This window comes from Abramis brama, assembly GCF_963993115.1.
Source record: "Abramis brama genome assembly, chromosome: 5".
NCBI lineage: Eukaryota > Metazoa > Chordata > Actinopteri > Cypriniformes > Leuciscidae > Abramis > Abramis brama.
The window spans coordinates 25,741,428-25,757,800 of record NC_139967.1 but is presented as its reverse complement, the minus strand read 5'-3'; the positions used below and the strand labels follow the sequence as shown (position 1 = coordinate 25,757,800).

The 16,373-nt window shown below is 38.1% G+C and overlaps 1 protein-coding gene across 2 annotated transcripts in view; it reads left to right on the top strand.

The window, feature by feature from the left end:
• wdfy3 (WD repeat and FYVE domain containing 3) overlaps positions 1-16,373 on the top strand; it is a 75,221-nt gene that overhangs the window by 10,143 nt on the left and 48,705 nt on the right. For both annotated transcript variants that reach the window (XM_084113693.1, XM_084113692.1), the window contains 9 exons: positions 1,775-1,985; positions 3,782-3,905; positions 5,136-5,245; positions 9,866-10,027; positions 10,116-10,308; positions 10,683-10,869; positions 11,943-12,109; positions 13,927-14,394; positions 14,873-14,971. In XM_084113693.1, coding sequence (XP_083969819.1) covers positions 1,775-1,985; positions 3,782-3,905; positions 5,136-5,245; positions 9,866-10,027; positions 10,116-10,308; positions 10,683-10,869; positions 11,943-12,109; positions 13,927-14,394; positions 14,873-14,971 — 1,721 coding nt within the window. Of the gene's footprint in view, positions 1-1,774; positions 1,986-3,781; positions 3,906-5,135; positions 5,246-9,865; positions 10,028-10,115; positions 10,309-10,682; positions 10,870-11,942; positions 12,110-13,926; positions 14,395-14,872; positions 14,972-16,373 lie in introns of those variants that run through there.

Here is a 16,373-nt window from a genome sequence, read left to right as displayed (position 1 = left end):
TTAAAACAGCTTATTATGTTGGTAGCCAATGTGCCTGATGCTTTCACTTGATGCAAACGTTCGTTTTTGTGATTAAAATACATGTAACATATTACCATAACATCTGTCTTCCTGTGTGCGGAAATTTGTTTATGTAGCCGTGACAACGAAACACGTGCATGCACGCCTGCGTTAAGTGCGCTTGTTGCTCCGTGCGCGCTGATGCACTCATCCTGCTGACATTTCCGAATGCCTTCCTACAGTTGCTTAAAGGGACACTGTGGAGAAATTGTGTTTTTGTCAAACAGCGACCCCTAGAGTCGCTGTGGAATACTTGCACTGTCGTAAATACCCCTCTAACACGTAGGTCTTAGAGAACGAGTGTTTGTTGTCTGTTAACAGCTCTGATAATCGAAAGCTAGCTAGACGTGGAAATTATTGGACTGGTCTAATTATCAGCAATGGATGAATGAACAGCATGTAAAAAAAATTACATACTACAAGCAAGCGCAACAACATACAACATAGAATGCAAACAAGTTTACAAATAAGAGATTTATTTACTGGCCACTTCATGCGTTTTCTCAGATCGGATAGCTATCAGATTTATCAAAACGATTCCATTTACACCTGGTCACAAATGTGTTTTTGCGAAACGGATTTAAATCCGATCTTAAATTCTCGCGCTATATGCAGATTTAATGGAGTGCACGTCACCGAAAGCAACAGATATGAGCTGCATTTTATTGATCATCAGCTAAAATTTCAAAATCAAAGACCGCAATAAGAGAGAGCAGTAACAGCCCTGGTCAGATCATTTTGTTTCTTTTTGTTCAGTTTCGTCTGGAATGCGTCTCAGACCTCCTCCTGAAGTGGTTTGAGCGTCTTGAATGCGTTTCGGAGGGCATTTACACCTGTTTTTTTCACGATCGGATAGCTATCCGATCTGAGAAAACGCATGAAGTGGTCAGGTCTAAACACAACAGCCCCCATGACAAAAACATACGCACGAAAGCCGAAAACAAACGCTGGTTGGCATCTCACGTCCATAGACAGTATATAAACGCTCACGTCCGAATTTGAGGAAGTGGTGGGGGAAGTGACGTATGCCGTAAAGCAGTCGAATTTTGTAGTTCTTTTTGTGCTCTGGTTACTACCCGAACCCCGAAGTTACATAGTGCCAGTAAAAGCGATACAGACCCCGTCAGGCTCTGGCAGACGTGTCATTCAACCTATTGTAAGTCGATGTACCATCACAAGGGTCTTGGAAATATATTATGAAGGTTGAAAAGTTACACGGTGTGGCTTTAATAAAACGGGTTTTCCATACAAACAAACGTACATGTGTCATTAGTATGAGAAAAAAAATGGGATTTTAACTGTCGGACTCGGGTCGGGCTCGGACAAAAAAAATTGTCCCGATCCGCACTTGTACAGTTATATACGAGTCTTGTTGCTTTATACTTAGTTAAGTTTGCCTTTATCACCGTGTCCTTGAAATGAACCCGAATAATATCTTGGATCCAATTTTGTTTGCATGTCCTGCAGTATTTCTGTACCTGCAGCAGAATCTTCACTAGAGGAACTCCGACAGAAGCAGTTCACTGCAAAAAATAAACAGGCTGAATTTGATCTGCAATTTGAAGCTAGCATATCGCGTCACATTAGAAGTGGACTTTTACAGTCGACGATCAATTTCCCTGACATCTTGTTATTTTTCCTCCTCCTCACCCTCCCCTTTTCATTTCCTCCATTTCACTAAACCTCTCTTTTATCTGTGTGTCTGCTCTCTCAGGGCTGGCTTCGGCCTCAAGAAGCCTCTAAAGATGAATATGGTGAAGAGGATCATGGGGAGGCCGCGGCAGGAGGAGTGCAGCCCGCAGGACAACGCGCTGGGACTCATGCACCTGCGCCGCCTCTTCTCCGAGCTCTGCCACCCGCCGCGCCACATGACACAAAAGGAGCAGGAGGAGAAGCTCTACATGATGCTGCCTGTTTTCAACCGGGTGAGAGAGAGAGAGAGAGAGAGAGAGCTGTTTACTTAAAGAGACAGCATCATCACCTAATATGGATCAGGATAATGCGATTTATTCATAAGAGGCAGGCTGAATGTAGTGGGATTCACAAAGATTCAACCTCTCAAGTCAAAATGCATTAAAAGAAGTGACAAGTGTAATAGACATGATTGTATTGCACTGTTAATTCTAAATGTAATTGTATTTATTTATTGTTTTGTTACCATTAAACGTCAGTTTAGAGATTACTTGTCTTGCTAACATTTTCACAGGCCCCAACGTTAAATAAAACTATTATAAATTTAGTTTGTTTTGCGGCGTATCTTTATCAAAAAACAATTAAATTCTTATTTATATTCTAAGATTATTATATTATGTTTTTCATTAAAAATTCTTTCTGAAAAAGAGAATTACAACAAATCATTATTTATAATTGCACTGATAGCTGGAAACTGTAAAGCTATAATGTGACTGACAGCTGTAAATTTCATAATAATTTTTGCTGAAAATCTAAATTTTTACTGTTCGCAAGTTTGTGGTCAGTAAGAATTTTCTGGGGGAGAATTTAATACTTTTATTCAACAACAAGGATGCATCAAATTGATCAAAAGTGATAGTAAAGACTTTTATATTGTTGCAGAATCCTGAAAAAAAACAATCACTAAAATATTTTTTTAATAGTGTTTAAGTACTCTTTTTAACATTCATAATAAGAAGAAATATTTCTTGAGCACCAAATCATCATATTAGAATGATTTCTGAAGGATCGTGTGACACTGGAGTAATGATGCTGAAAATTCAGCTTTGATCACAGGAATAAATTACATTTTGAAATATATTCAAATAGAAAACAGTTATTTTAAATTGTAATATTTCACAATATTACTATTTTTACTGTACTTATGATGTATTTCTGATTGAAATGAATGCAGGATTGGTGAGCATAAGAGACTTAAAATCTTACCAACCTAGTGTACATGTATATGCCATAATCAGTCAACTGTATATTGTTTGAAAGCAAGAACATTAAAACATTTTCTTCTTTTATTTTTAAATCACTATAGAGATTTTGTCCAAAACCTGTCATTAAACCAAATGATCCACACTTTGCTTTTGATGTTAACCAGAAGTGAACCAGCAGTGACTACTTCATTTACAAAGGCTAAGTAGTCGTTATGACGTCAAGTGACTCTCACAGGCTGGAGAAGAGCATGATGGTGCTAATCATCCAGCATTGATTATGCAGAAACAATGTAGATGACCTCATCATTGTGCATGAAAGAGCGCTGAACTGCTGCAGCCTGTATGCATTTTAAGAGCTCTTGTAGAAGTGAGATGAAACATGCTCTCTATTTACAAAGCTGTCATACTTTAAGTGTTATAGACCCATCTGAAACAATGCACATCAGAATTAATACCGCAGTGTCTCTCTAGATTTTGATTTCTTCAAACAGTGAGAGGACTGACATGATAGATTTAAGCATGGCAGTCTTGCGCCTCTTATGAATGTTTGTGGTTTATACTAATTTGATTGGACACTCGGCCTGTGAGCCAAATGCTGAAGGGCAGTTTTCAGAGCTCCTGTGAATGTCTTATCTTTGCTGCAATGAAAGATGAATAACTCTACAAACCGAGCATACGGCTCTTTAGACATCAAGGGAGCAATTGCTGATTAAATCTCAGCTTTAACTCAACAGGTCCACATCTTTGTAGAGGGGAAAAAAAGGACTGCATGAAAAGAAGGTTGTTTGAGCTCTGTAAATGGTGTTTGTGTGTGTGTGTGACAGGTGTTTGGGAACGCTCCACCGAGCTCCATGAATGAGAAGTTTTCAGACCTGCTGCAGTTCACTACGCAAGTGTCCAGATTGATGGTGACTGAGATCAGACGGAGAGCATCTAATAAATCAACAGGTACTTCAACTATCTATTTCCTGATATGTTTTCCACCCGATCCAATCAATTTTCGATGGGTTAAAACAAGTCTCACCCTTTTTTTCTCTCGTTCATGTAATAATAAACACTCAAACTGAGTTATACAAACATTTAAATTGAATATAAAAACTGCCTTATGTGCACTTTTTAATAACAGAATTATGGGTAACACTTTACAATATGGTCTCATTTGTTAACATTAATTAATGCATTAACTAACACAATCTAACAATGAGCAATATATTTTTACAGCATTTATTATCCTTTGTTAACATTAGCTCATTTTAGTTCACTGTGCTTTAACCAATGTTAACAGACACAACTTTTGATCTTAAAAAATTATTAGTAAATGCTGAGATTACCATTAATTAATATTAGTAAATGCTGTTGAACTATTGTTCATTGTTAGTTCATGTTATCTAATGTAGTTAACTAATGAAACCTTATTGCAAAGTTTTGCTGAATTATGTTTCTACTACAATTTGTTGTTGAAATGTAATAACTTAATTTTGGTGCATCACTAGTTTATAACTGCTTTATACTGTACCTGTGCGTTCTTGCTTTAATAGCTGTGTTTATGACTGAGGAAGACTGGGCTTGGTCTCAGAGTCACTCTGCTGTCCACACACTGTGTTGGCAGCTTGTCTTGGCACACAATGTACAGTAATGTTTATTTTTGGTGATGTAATCTGCATATGCTGCATAGATTCACAAAACCCAGACCGAGCATGTCATGAAACGAGTAATTGCTTAAGCGTTTTAGTAGGTTTTATACCATCTATTAAACATCTTGTTTAATGCTTGCTTTTTTTTTTTCAAACTGTAGTCATAGTACTGATGCAACAAAAAGCATAACGTAATAATATTGTATTTATTCTGTATGCCAAATTTATTGTATTTTTAATGACTACGGATTTTACAAAATGATATAATTACGTTTTTGTTGGAGCAGAAAATAATATTCTTCTGAGTAAATCTTGTCCTTTGTGAATTCACTGGGGTGTCACAGTATTGCATCTCAAAATGAGGCTGCAATGGATGAATGAGAAACGAAACCGCCTGCATGTCATCACCTCTAATTGACTCGGCGTCCTTCCCCAGATGAGGCCAGTCACACGCAAGCTGACGTGTGAAAATGGATTTGATCCACTTGCACAGACTGTTAAACGCGTCAGTGATTCTGTTTGTGTGTGTGTGCTCCTCCCACAGAGGCGGCCAGCAGAGCCATTGTCCAGTTTCTGGAGGTAAATCAGAGCGAGGAGGCGAGCCGTGGCTGGATGCTTCTGAACACCATCAACCTTCTGGCCTCCTCAGGACAGGTCTGTATGTTTAATGTGCATCAGATGAAACAATCACAAGATGCATGAAACATGAAAACATATTTGATTAGCACTAGAAAAATATATACAGAGACAGTTTGTTTTTTAAAGAAGTCTGTAATGTTCACCATGGCTACATTTATTTGATCTAAATACAGTAAAAACTGTTATATTGTGAAATATTATTACAATTTAAAATAGCTTTTATTTCTAATTGAAAATATTTCTAAATGTGATTTATACCTGTAATGGCATCATTACTCCAGTCTTCACTGTCACATGATCCTTCAGAAATCATTCTAATATGCTTATTTAGTGCTCAAGAAACAATTCTTATTATCAGTGTTGAGAATTTTTTTTTGGTGGAAACTATGATAATTGTTTTCAGGATTTTTTGATGAATAGAGAGTTCAAAAGAACAGCATTTGTTTTGTTTTTATTCAGCCATTATTTTCCTTTATTCTGGCATTACATGGCTTACCCACCCACATCGCTTGGATTCCAGTGTTCATTTACCCAAATTTTATCTTTCTAGAAAACAAAACTAAATGTTTTCTTAGAACTTTATGTGAATTCTTTTGATAAAATACATCATGAAATATAATCTCACCTGGGTACAGGTGCATTGGAGCTACAATTATCATCAAGCCAATCTGTGCAGGTTAAGAGGTTAAAGGGATAGTTCACCCAGAAATATTTTTTTTTTTTCATCATTTACTCACCCTCATGTTGTTCCAAACCTGTATGAGTTTCTTTCCTCTATTGAACACACACAAAAAATGATATTTTAAAGAATGTTGGTAACCAGACAGTTGACGGTAGCTATTGACTTCCATAGTATTTTTTTCCTACTATGGAAGTCAATGGCTACTGTCAACTGTTTGATTACCAGCATTCTTTATAATATATTTTTTATGTTCAACAGAAGAAAGAAACTCATACAGGTTTGGAACAACAAAACAATGTTTAGTGTATGATACACTAGTATGATGCCAAGTGTTTTAAAATCATGTAGTGTATTCCAGTCTTAAGCAGAACAGTTCATCAGAGTGATCTCCGCCACCTCCTCCAATTCAGCATGATCAATGGGGGTCCAACTAGTGACAATGGAAAACTAGGCATCGGCTTGGTGTGCCACATCCTTCAAAGTTTTCAGCTACCAATTTATTGTTTTGAGGACCCGTCCTTGTCCCTTGGTGTATGAAAAAGATAAACGGCATTGTGTTTGGGAATCAGCCATCCTAGGTTGGGCTTTCAGCACCCAGCACTTGTCCATACTAGAAAAAGGTGTACTTTGTTGAATGTGTGCATGGTAGTTTCACAGCTGAACAAGACCCCTTATCTCAAGTTACACAAGTCTCTGTTCTCAGAGATGGACACTGTCTTTTCCTAGACTGAGAGACTGGAGAACCGTGTGGAGGCCGGAAGGACTAGTTGAAATTTCTTTAAGTATGTTTTTAGTCAATTTTGGACTTGACCAAGAGTAGGAGAGAAGAGGAATACTCACTCTATAGTGAAAGATGGCTTCTCCAACAATGCTTGCACAAGTCTTGCCTTCCAGCTTCCCCACTGCTGGTGTGGCGATGTAAGGATGGTGTCATGGAGGACCCATTTCTCAAGCTGTTGATTGCTCAAGCCTGCACAGCTTGAGGCCATGACTACCAAGTCATGGGTCACTTTATGAAGGCCTGTTTGAAGGGAACTTTGTGAAAAGGTGTGGGCAGTTGCACTCTACATAAATGATCTCCAATTACTAGTTGTTTTTCTCTCCCTGAAGCACTTCCTCTCTGTGCTGAGTGGCCAACGTGTTGCGATCAAACAGACAATATTCCTGTCATGCCATTCATTAGATGAGGAAGGACTGATCCTGCTCTCATCAAAAGCTCTTCAGAAGTATTTCTAGCTTTTGATGTCATTCACCAGATTTCCTGTCCAGGGGAGGTCATTGTGTCAGGGAGATTTGACTAAGTGCCCAAAGGGTGTCTCAGATTTTGGAGCACTTTGGAAATGTCAATGTAGACTTTTTGCATAACAAGGAGAATATATAATATCTGGTGAAGTCTATTCATTAGCAGCTAGTGCTTTTCTATATATTTTGCAGTGCATTGTGGGGGATACAGTATATCCATGTCATGTAGTAGGAAATGGTTTCCGACTATGTGTGCTTACTCTGTAACAAGGGGATGGTTACATCATTGGCAGAGTATCATTACATCAAGGGCTGTCAGTGGATGTCCCATAGTCATTTGTTGTATTGACTGAATGGGAATGTTGTTACTACTGTTCCCACAAGAATGGAAGCCCTTCTAGTTAGATCCTTTATGAAAAGCACTGTGGCAGTACCATGGTACAGCGATGGTCATGATATTCACATGGTACATTTCTATGAAAGACCATGAAATATTTATTTTTCAGGATTCTTTGAATAGAAAGTTCAAAACAACAGTGTTTATTTGAAAGCGAAATATTGCTGAATAAAAGTATAAACTTCAAGGGAAAAAAAAAGGTAGTGTACATGCTATTATAATTAGACATTTATGTTCATGTCTCCTTGTGATTTTAAGGTTATTTTTTTGCAGTGTAAGTTGTTTGTTTTTCTATTTTAATAAGGTAGGATCTCATTAATTGGCTTAAGTTTTGCCAACATTGAGTGTCCATAATCTTTCTCCAGTCTGTTGTTAGCCACAGTTCTAATATTTATTTTGGTTCATAGAATCCTTAAGGGTAATTTACCTCGATAACATTTCAAAAAGAACTTGTGCACAAAAATATGGACTGCAGTAATGTAGATTTCCTGTGGCCTTTCTCTTACTCGCACTGTCTATTTGTACCCTCTTTTTGCTTTACGTGGAATACATAATGAAAACACTTTCTTGTGTTAATGTTGATATCTCATAGCTGCTCTTTGAAGTACATAAAACACATTTCCACCATCTAAATACAGACCTCTCGAAATGCTTATCCAAGTGATTTGGCACAATTTAGGGCTTGTGATAAAACAGAGGATGAGCTTGAATTAATTGCACGATTTTCTTTCCAGGCAGTAGTCTGGTTTTGAGAGGTGAAACATGTTGAAACATGAGGGGTGAAATATGTTTGTATTCCAAGCTGTGAGTTGGAGACAAAAACTGGTGCTCTTGGCAACACCCCCCGCCCCTCGGAAACAACAAAGGTCTTTTCTTTTCTCTCTGTAAGGACGCCCTTCATGCTCTACATTCCCAATGCACCCTCATTTCACCCTCACGGATGCCGTCTCTTGTCTCATCTTTTCCCCCCTATTGCATGGATGCCTGTGAGAAATCCTCCTGCTCTTTCCCTCTTCTATTGGTGTTTTTCTGTCTGACATCATCGTCAATGTACACTGACTTGACTTCACACCGTCTGCTAGCTTAGCTTCAGTGCTGAGGTAAACTACCACAGAGCAAGCTATAGGAGGCATTATTAGTGTAACATCATTTTTCTTCAAAAACTCTTATTTGAATGTAAAAGGCCATTGATTTTACTAAAGAGAAGGTGATTTGTTTTGACTGAGAGAGTGGTTTGGGTTTTTATTTTGTTCACGTAGTATGTTTCCTGGAATGAAAATGCAGAAGTGATGAGTCTCTTCTGTTTTGCTGTCTCATTCTTATGAAAGCAGTGGATGTAATGGAACCTCCATTAAAGTTTGGCACTGCTGGGATTCTTTGGCCTTGTCTTAAGACCCATTCACACCAAGAAAGTTAACTATAATAACTACCCTATTGTTCAAAAGTTTGGCCTCAGTATGATTTTTTTATTCAACATTAAATTGATCCAAAGAGACATTAAAAAAAAAACAATATCTGTTTCAAATAAATGCTGTTCTTGTTAACTTTTTGTTCATTCTGAAAAATATGTATTATGATTTATTTCCATCAAATTATTGACCACAACTGTTTTCAGCATTGACAAAAATGAGAAGTGTTTCTTGAGAACTTTGGAGTGTTAATAATGGCCATTTCTGATCTATTGTGAGGAGACATGTTTTTGTGTGGTAGCCTGTGCACACACTGGTTCAGACTGGATCTGCAATGAAAACAAGTGTTTGGCCTGTACATGAGAGAGAGAATCATTGGCTAGATTGAGCTAAATCCTATAACTTCCTGACTTGCCTTAAAAGCGTCTGATGGGATTTGATCCTCTCACTTCAGTGTTTCATTGGCAATGGTAACAGGATCCTGCTCTGATTAGTGTCAGAGGCGACATGGCAGGGAAAAGTGAAGCTCTGACCCACCTGCAGCATTTCCTTTCAGTCACGTCCACCTGAGCCCCTTTAGAGCAGAGTGAGGATGATGATGTCACTGGCCTACCGTTATATGGTTATCAGGGTTTCACCTGAGACCCAAAACTGTGTAGTGAGATGCAAAACAACAAAAAACAAACAAGACTTATATCCTCTAGCTTTTCATCAATTCACCTAGTTTATAGTGGATTCTTTTTTTGTAATTTGAGTCAAGTTTGGGGTCAGTTAGATCTGTTACCAGAACTGTGAAATATTAAACAGTTTGCCAGTTATTTGCATTAGTCAGTGCTTGAATGGAGAAAAAAACATGATCTGCTCATCATCTGAATTTGAATCCCTCCCCTTCTCTGCTTCTGCAGAAAACTGTGGACTGTATGACCACCATGTCGGTGCCCTCGACGCTGGTCAAATGCCTGTATTTGTTTTTTGACCTGCCCCACATGCCCGAGGTTCCTGCCGCTACCCAGACCGAGCTTCCTCTGGGCGACCGCAGAGCTCTTCTACAGAAAGTCTTTGTCCAGGTCTGTCTGTCTTTAGGAACAGCATTTTCTCCACAAAATACACGCTTTGACACCAACCGTGACTTTCTCTTCTGGTTGTCTTCCTCAGATCTTAGTGAAGCTGTGCAGTTTTGTGTCTCCGGCAGAGGAGCTGGCCCAGAAGGATGATCTACAGCTGCTCTTCAGTGCCATCACCTCCTGGTGTCCCCCCCACAACCTACCCTGGAGGAAGAGCGCGGGAGAGGTGCTCACCACCATCTCCAGATACGGCCTCAGCGTCAATGTCGTCAAGTACATCCACGGTGATGATTTAACTGCCAACTTCTTTCACTGTGGTTCTCTGCCGTTGCTGTGCATGGATGCATAATACTGAGAATGTTTTACTGCTGACATCTTATGAACCCTAGTAACATTTTAACCTTACATAACCATTTAACTGTCACTATTGTGCATTTAGTGTTTTTAGAGGTCAATGTCTAGTGGTTGCATGCGCTCTTGTCAAAAATTGCTTTGCAATTAATTGAGGAGCATTCAAATTTCAGCCCTTAAGAGTCTAATATAAAAAACTTTCTTTCTAATGCCACATTTAAAATATGTGAACGTGGGCTGTTGTTTTTTGACAAAAAGTATTGGTTTACGAAATTCACAACCAACTTGACACTATTTGTTCTTGCAGAGAAAGAGTGCTTGTCGACGTGCATCCAGAACATGCAGCAGTCAGATGACCTCTCTCCTCTGGAGATTGTGGAGATGTTTGCTGGGCTCTCCTGTTTCTTGAAGGACTCCAGTGATGTCTCTCAGATACTGCTGGATGACTTCCGCATGTGTCAGGGCTACACCTTCCTCATAGATCTTATGATCAGGTAATTATTTATTGCACATTTAAATCTTCAGGGTTTAAATGTGAAGGGTAATGTGCGCCCATTGTCTAAAAATAAACCTAGACAGGAAGAACCCAGACCCAGACATTTTACAGTAATGATCAGATGACTGTACATTATCCCTCTTATTACATGGCTCCTTCCCAAATATATCTATATTCCATGTCCATGTACACTACAGTTCAAACTTTTGGGGTCGGTAAGATTTTTTTTATGTTTTTTAAATAAGTCTCTTATAATGAGAGATTCACTGAAGAAGGCTGATTGCCGAATCAATTTATTGATCTATATGTGCTTTGTTGCATAGAAAAAAAAGAAAAGAATAATTCATAAAGAAGACACAAGCGAGTGCGGATCTTTTGTTTTTCATTTGAAAATATGTCTCTTATGCTCACTTTATCTCGCCTTTTCGCCTTTTTTCACCTTTGTTGCCATTGGCTTTTGGCTTGCTTAGTTGGGGAAATAAAATTTTACATTTAATTTAATATTCAACAATAATATTGATCTGCCTGCATTGAAACCATTATATGAGAACTGAACTGAGCTGGACGATGACATCACGGTTTTCTCCAGAGCGGCTATATACTGTATATATAAATGAACTAAATGAATAACTTTTTTACAACAAAATGAAACATTACTGAGCTTACTTAAGCTGGACTGTGATGCTTTTTTCTTCTGAAAACAAACTTTGTTGCATTATTTTCCTGTTATCTCTGTAACGTTTTAAAGTTCTCTTTAAAGTTCCTAAGACCAGTATTTGTTTGAAATGGAAATATATTGTTAAATTATAATTGTCTTCAATGTCTCTTTTGATCAGTTTAATGGTTCCTTGATAAAGACAAGTATTCATAAAAAATAAAATACCATACATTTTTAAACTAGTGTTTTTGAGTTATTATCTTTCTTATAGGTTTACTTAAAGGGTTTGCTTAAAAAGGATAGTTTACCCAGAAAGATTAGTTATTTAAAGGCAATAAGAGGCAGTATAGTCATTTTAATTTCTGATATGTTTGAATAGTGATATTCTCTGATATAATTGCTGTACATCTTAGGTTGGAGCAGGCCAAAGAGGATGAAGCCAAAGATGCTCTAAAGGACCTGGTGAACCTGGTGACCGCTCTGACCACTTACGGTGTCAGTGAGCTGAAGCCAGCTGGTCTCACCACTGGGGCACCCTTCCTGCTTCCAGGTTTTGTGGTTCCACAGCCTTCTGGGAAAGGTTAGCCCTCTGTAAAATAACATCCACTTGACTCTTAACTTATGTCACAGCACAGCTGGGTGTGAAAGTTGGTGATGTGAAATTCCGGGGTATGTTGAACTTCGGCCAGGAAACATTGTGAAATTGAGGAATTTACAGGATTCAGATGGCAAGTGTGCAATGTTGAGGCTTAAGTGGCCTGCATTAGTAAAATACTTTAGAGATTTAGTGTGCTTCTATATTTGCAATCATTCACATTTATGCATCAGCTGGGATTTTTTTCTTGCTTCCAATTCAGGATTTTTATTGTAACCAACAAAGAAATTCAAATGACAATTTCATCTATAATGCACATTTTATTACTGTGATTCTCTAAAAATATATATTTTTTATTTTTATTTATTTTAGATTTTAAGATTTATGGGCATTACGGTCAAACCTTTTTTAAGAACTGGCAGGATGAATTAACCAAGCTGTAATCAATGACTGTCAGAACCAAGAGATTTAAGTGAGAAGATTAGTAGTATATCCTGAAGTGAGAGATTAGCGGTATTCTTCCTCTCTGCATTTTCATATTAACGTCCTCATCTATGTCTGCTTCTGCCTCCCTTCGTTAGCTAGATTGCTCTTTTAGTCACGCAGGGAGAAGAAGGGCCTGTGGTTTCTGAGGGAGAATTAAAACATTAGTGTTCACTGGCTGTAAATGGCATTAATTGGTCAGAAGGAGGCAAACGGCTGACACCTACTGTGTAATCTGGTTAGGTTATTTGTTTGGGTTGTCTTATGCCTCGCCAAGAGCCATTAAATGCTGTAATTAAAATAATGGCGCAAGATAATGTTGTTTATGCACCCAGTCACATCAAGACTTCCTCTTTTCCAACAAGCCAATCACAGAGATAGTTTCTTCCCTACTTTGTAGTTTGGCATTTTCATGCAGCCAGCGTTATCGCTTATTGCAATGAGAGTTCATAAAGGTTGAATGCACAAGAATTTGTTTTTAAGGGTTGGAGGACTGACTTGTGTTGCTCTGTAATCATATGATGGTTGGGTGTTCTTAGTTAATATTGCATACAGTATGTTTTTCTTGAAGCTTAGTTAAAGAGCATAATGATTTCAGAAAGAGCCAATGAAGCAATAAATATCAGTAATTAATTTAGTGCAAAGAGATATCCCAGAAAAATACAGCCAGGACATCCTTCAGCAGTGTTGTAGTTGAGACCAGCTCATTCGAGTCTGAGTCAAGACCGAGACCAGAAGCGGGTTGAGGCAAGTCAAGACTATGAATAAATGGGCTTTGAATCTGAGTACAAGAAAATATTTTTTTGGTCTTGGTCCTCGACTCAAGACCCTATTTTCATGGTCATGGTCTTGGTCTTGTTGTGGATTTGGTCTTGACTTGAACTTGACCCCCTTCTGGTCTCAGTCTCGGACTTGAATGAGCTGGTCTTGACTACAACACTGTTATGAGTGTTATGTGCTACTATATGTTACTGACATCTTGATTACAACATAATTATTTAAAAGTTGTCATGAGTATAGACTTCTGCGGAATCTGCGCACAGATGAAGAGGAAATGAAAATATGTGAGGTTGTCTGTTACTAGCTACGCAAGAGTCCACCAAAGGTCACGGGAGTTTCTACAGTTTCATACTGTCATTAGGATTACTGTATGTGGTGTTAAACTAACAATACAATACTTTTGTTATTTACTATTTACTCATGTTGTTCGAAACCTGTATGACTTTCTTTCTTCTATGAAACAAAACGGGAGTCATTTTGAATAATGTATTCCCATTGTCCATGAACCGTTTACTTAATAGCTTGATTTTTCTTTTCAGGCCACACGGTCAGGAACATCCATGCTTTTTCTGTGCTTCAGAATGCCTTCTTGAAGGCAAAGAGTGGTCGATTAGCACGTATGATCCTTGAAGCCATCGCCAATATCTATGCTGCCGACTACGCCAACTATTTCATCTTAGAGGCGCAGCATGCACTGTCACAGTTTGCAGAGCGAGTAACAAAGCTACCGGAGGTTCAGTCCAAGTACTTTGAGCTGCTGGAGTTTGTTGTCTTCGGGCTTAATTACGTACCATGCAAAGAGCTTTTTAGCGTTAGCGTGCTATTAAAGTCGAGCACTTCTTATGGATGCAGCATCACAGCCACTCGCACTCTTCTCAAGCTTGGGCGCCACCATCCCGTCTTCAGTGATGTCTTCCGTGAAGTTGGACTGCTAGAAGTGCTAGTTAACCTGCTCCACAAATATGCAGCGCTGTTGAAAGACCCAACGCAAGCCCATGTCGAGCAGGGTAACACTTTTGTAAACTACATTTAAATAATTACGAATAACACACACACACATATGCAGTATATGTATGTAGTATAGTATATTATACTATACTACAATACTGTGTGTCATTATATTGAATTACTTTTCATATTTATATTTTAGTTTTTTTCTTTGAGATTTTTAGTTTCAGTTTCAAGTTTTAGTAATTTTGTCATTTCTTTTATTAGTTTCTGTTTAATATTTATATTTTGTTTATTTTTTTAAGTTTTAGTCATTTTAGTACTTAAACTTTTATTTCAGCTAGTTGCCAGAACAACAATTCTGATTTTTATTGAAGTTTTAAGTTTTTCATCTAATATCTAATATTTTATTTTATTTCAGCTTTATTTCAGTTAACACTTTGTATAAGTTTCAGTTTTGTATTTAGTTAACAATTACAGTGCTGATAATGGTTTTAATTCCATTCTTTGTTTACTGCTCCCGCTCACTGTGGTCAGGTGATGCCAAGAACAATGTGGCTGAAGAGCAAAAGCAGCTTGCCTGGCTTGTCATGGAGACACTTACAGTACTCTTGCAAGGCTCGAACACCAATGCAGGTAAATGTGTTGCACAGCTGTTTCCTTGAACGGGATCTCAGTGAAGGATTTACTTTGACTCCTTTTTTCTTTTTTCAAAGTTACATTTTTGGCCTTTCTGAGATAGGAAGGTATAGAGAGAGGGGAATGGAATTGGGCTCCAACTTGCTGGGTTTTGAAAGAGGAAATGGTGAGCAGTAGGCATGGATTTAGAACGACTCAGTAGTTTTGGTGTCATGTCTCTTCCTCTTTAGCTACTTTTGTTCATAATCAGGGCCACACTGCATCTGTCTAGAAAACTCTGCAGATTTACGCAGAATTGCAAAGCCCATGATTTAAGGCCCCGATATAATTAGAGACATTCTTTTTCGTTCTTTAGGGGTAAAACGAAGTTCGAAATACGTGAGCACCGATATACTGTTATTGAACATCTGACGCCACCCACACTGCTGAGAGTGACGGTTAGATGAATATGTAAATATGTGCTGCGCACTTTCCTCTCAATAAAATACACAACAAAATTGAGAACTGCAAGCATTTTTTTTAAATAAAGCATAAAAAAAGCATCTGATCATAGCAATATGGATATGTTTGCACGAGCTCTGCAATTCAGCACTCTAGTAAAATCACGTCACTTTTATATATAGCACTTTATACAATAAATTGCATAAAATCAAGCAGCTTTGCCGTATTTAACATAAAAAACAGTGTCAGTGTCTCGTTTTGTCAGAAATACAACTTCATTTTCTACTATAAAGCAGCTCTCTAGTGTGTTTGTTTTCACTCGTGGGTCACGTCTGATCTCAACGGACTCGTGAGGAGAAATTAACTGGAAAAGATTTCCACTTGAAAGAAGGTGGAGCCTCAGCGCACACCTACCTATTACGTTATCGGAGCGGACTAATGGTAGAATAAAGGTGTTTAGCAGCCGAAGCGAACTTTCCTGAAAAGTTTGGCAAGCTTTTTCGAACTCCCAAAACAAACTCCAAATGAAGTTGTGAATTTTGTTCAAAATGACGTCACATCAGTTCGTTCTTCTATTTCGCTTGAAGTATATCGGGGCCTTTACAGCGTTCTACACAACCCCACACCTTGTGTTTTTGTTAACGTGAGGTTTTTTGTATTATTGTAGTAATGTGTAACTGAAAGTTCATCTCTCTAGAAAGGAAGTCCTCATAAAGAGATTTTTGTACTGTTTTATAATGTAAATACTTTGAAGACAATCACAGTTTTAAGAAAATAAGCTTCCATAAGTTTTGGCAGAAAATTGAGGAGATCGTCCCTTTTTCCTTTAAAATAGTCATTAGGCTTTAGCTGCATCACAGCTGTAAACCATCATTTGCTACTTCCTACTTAGTTGCTGGTGGTATTAGGGGGAGAGTCATTTTCATTCTCCAGAGCATTTGATTGGACAAAAATTTGT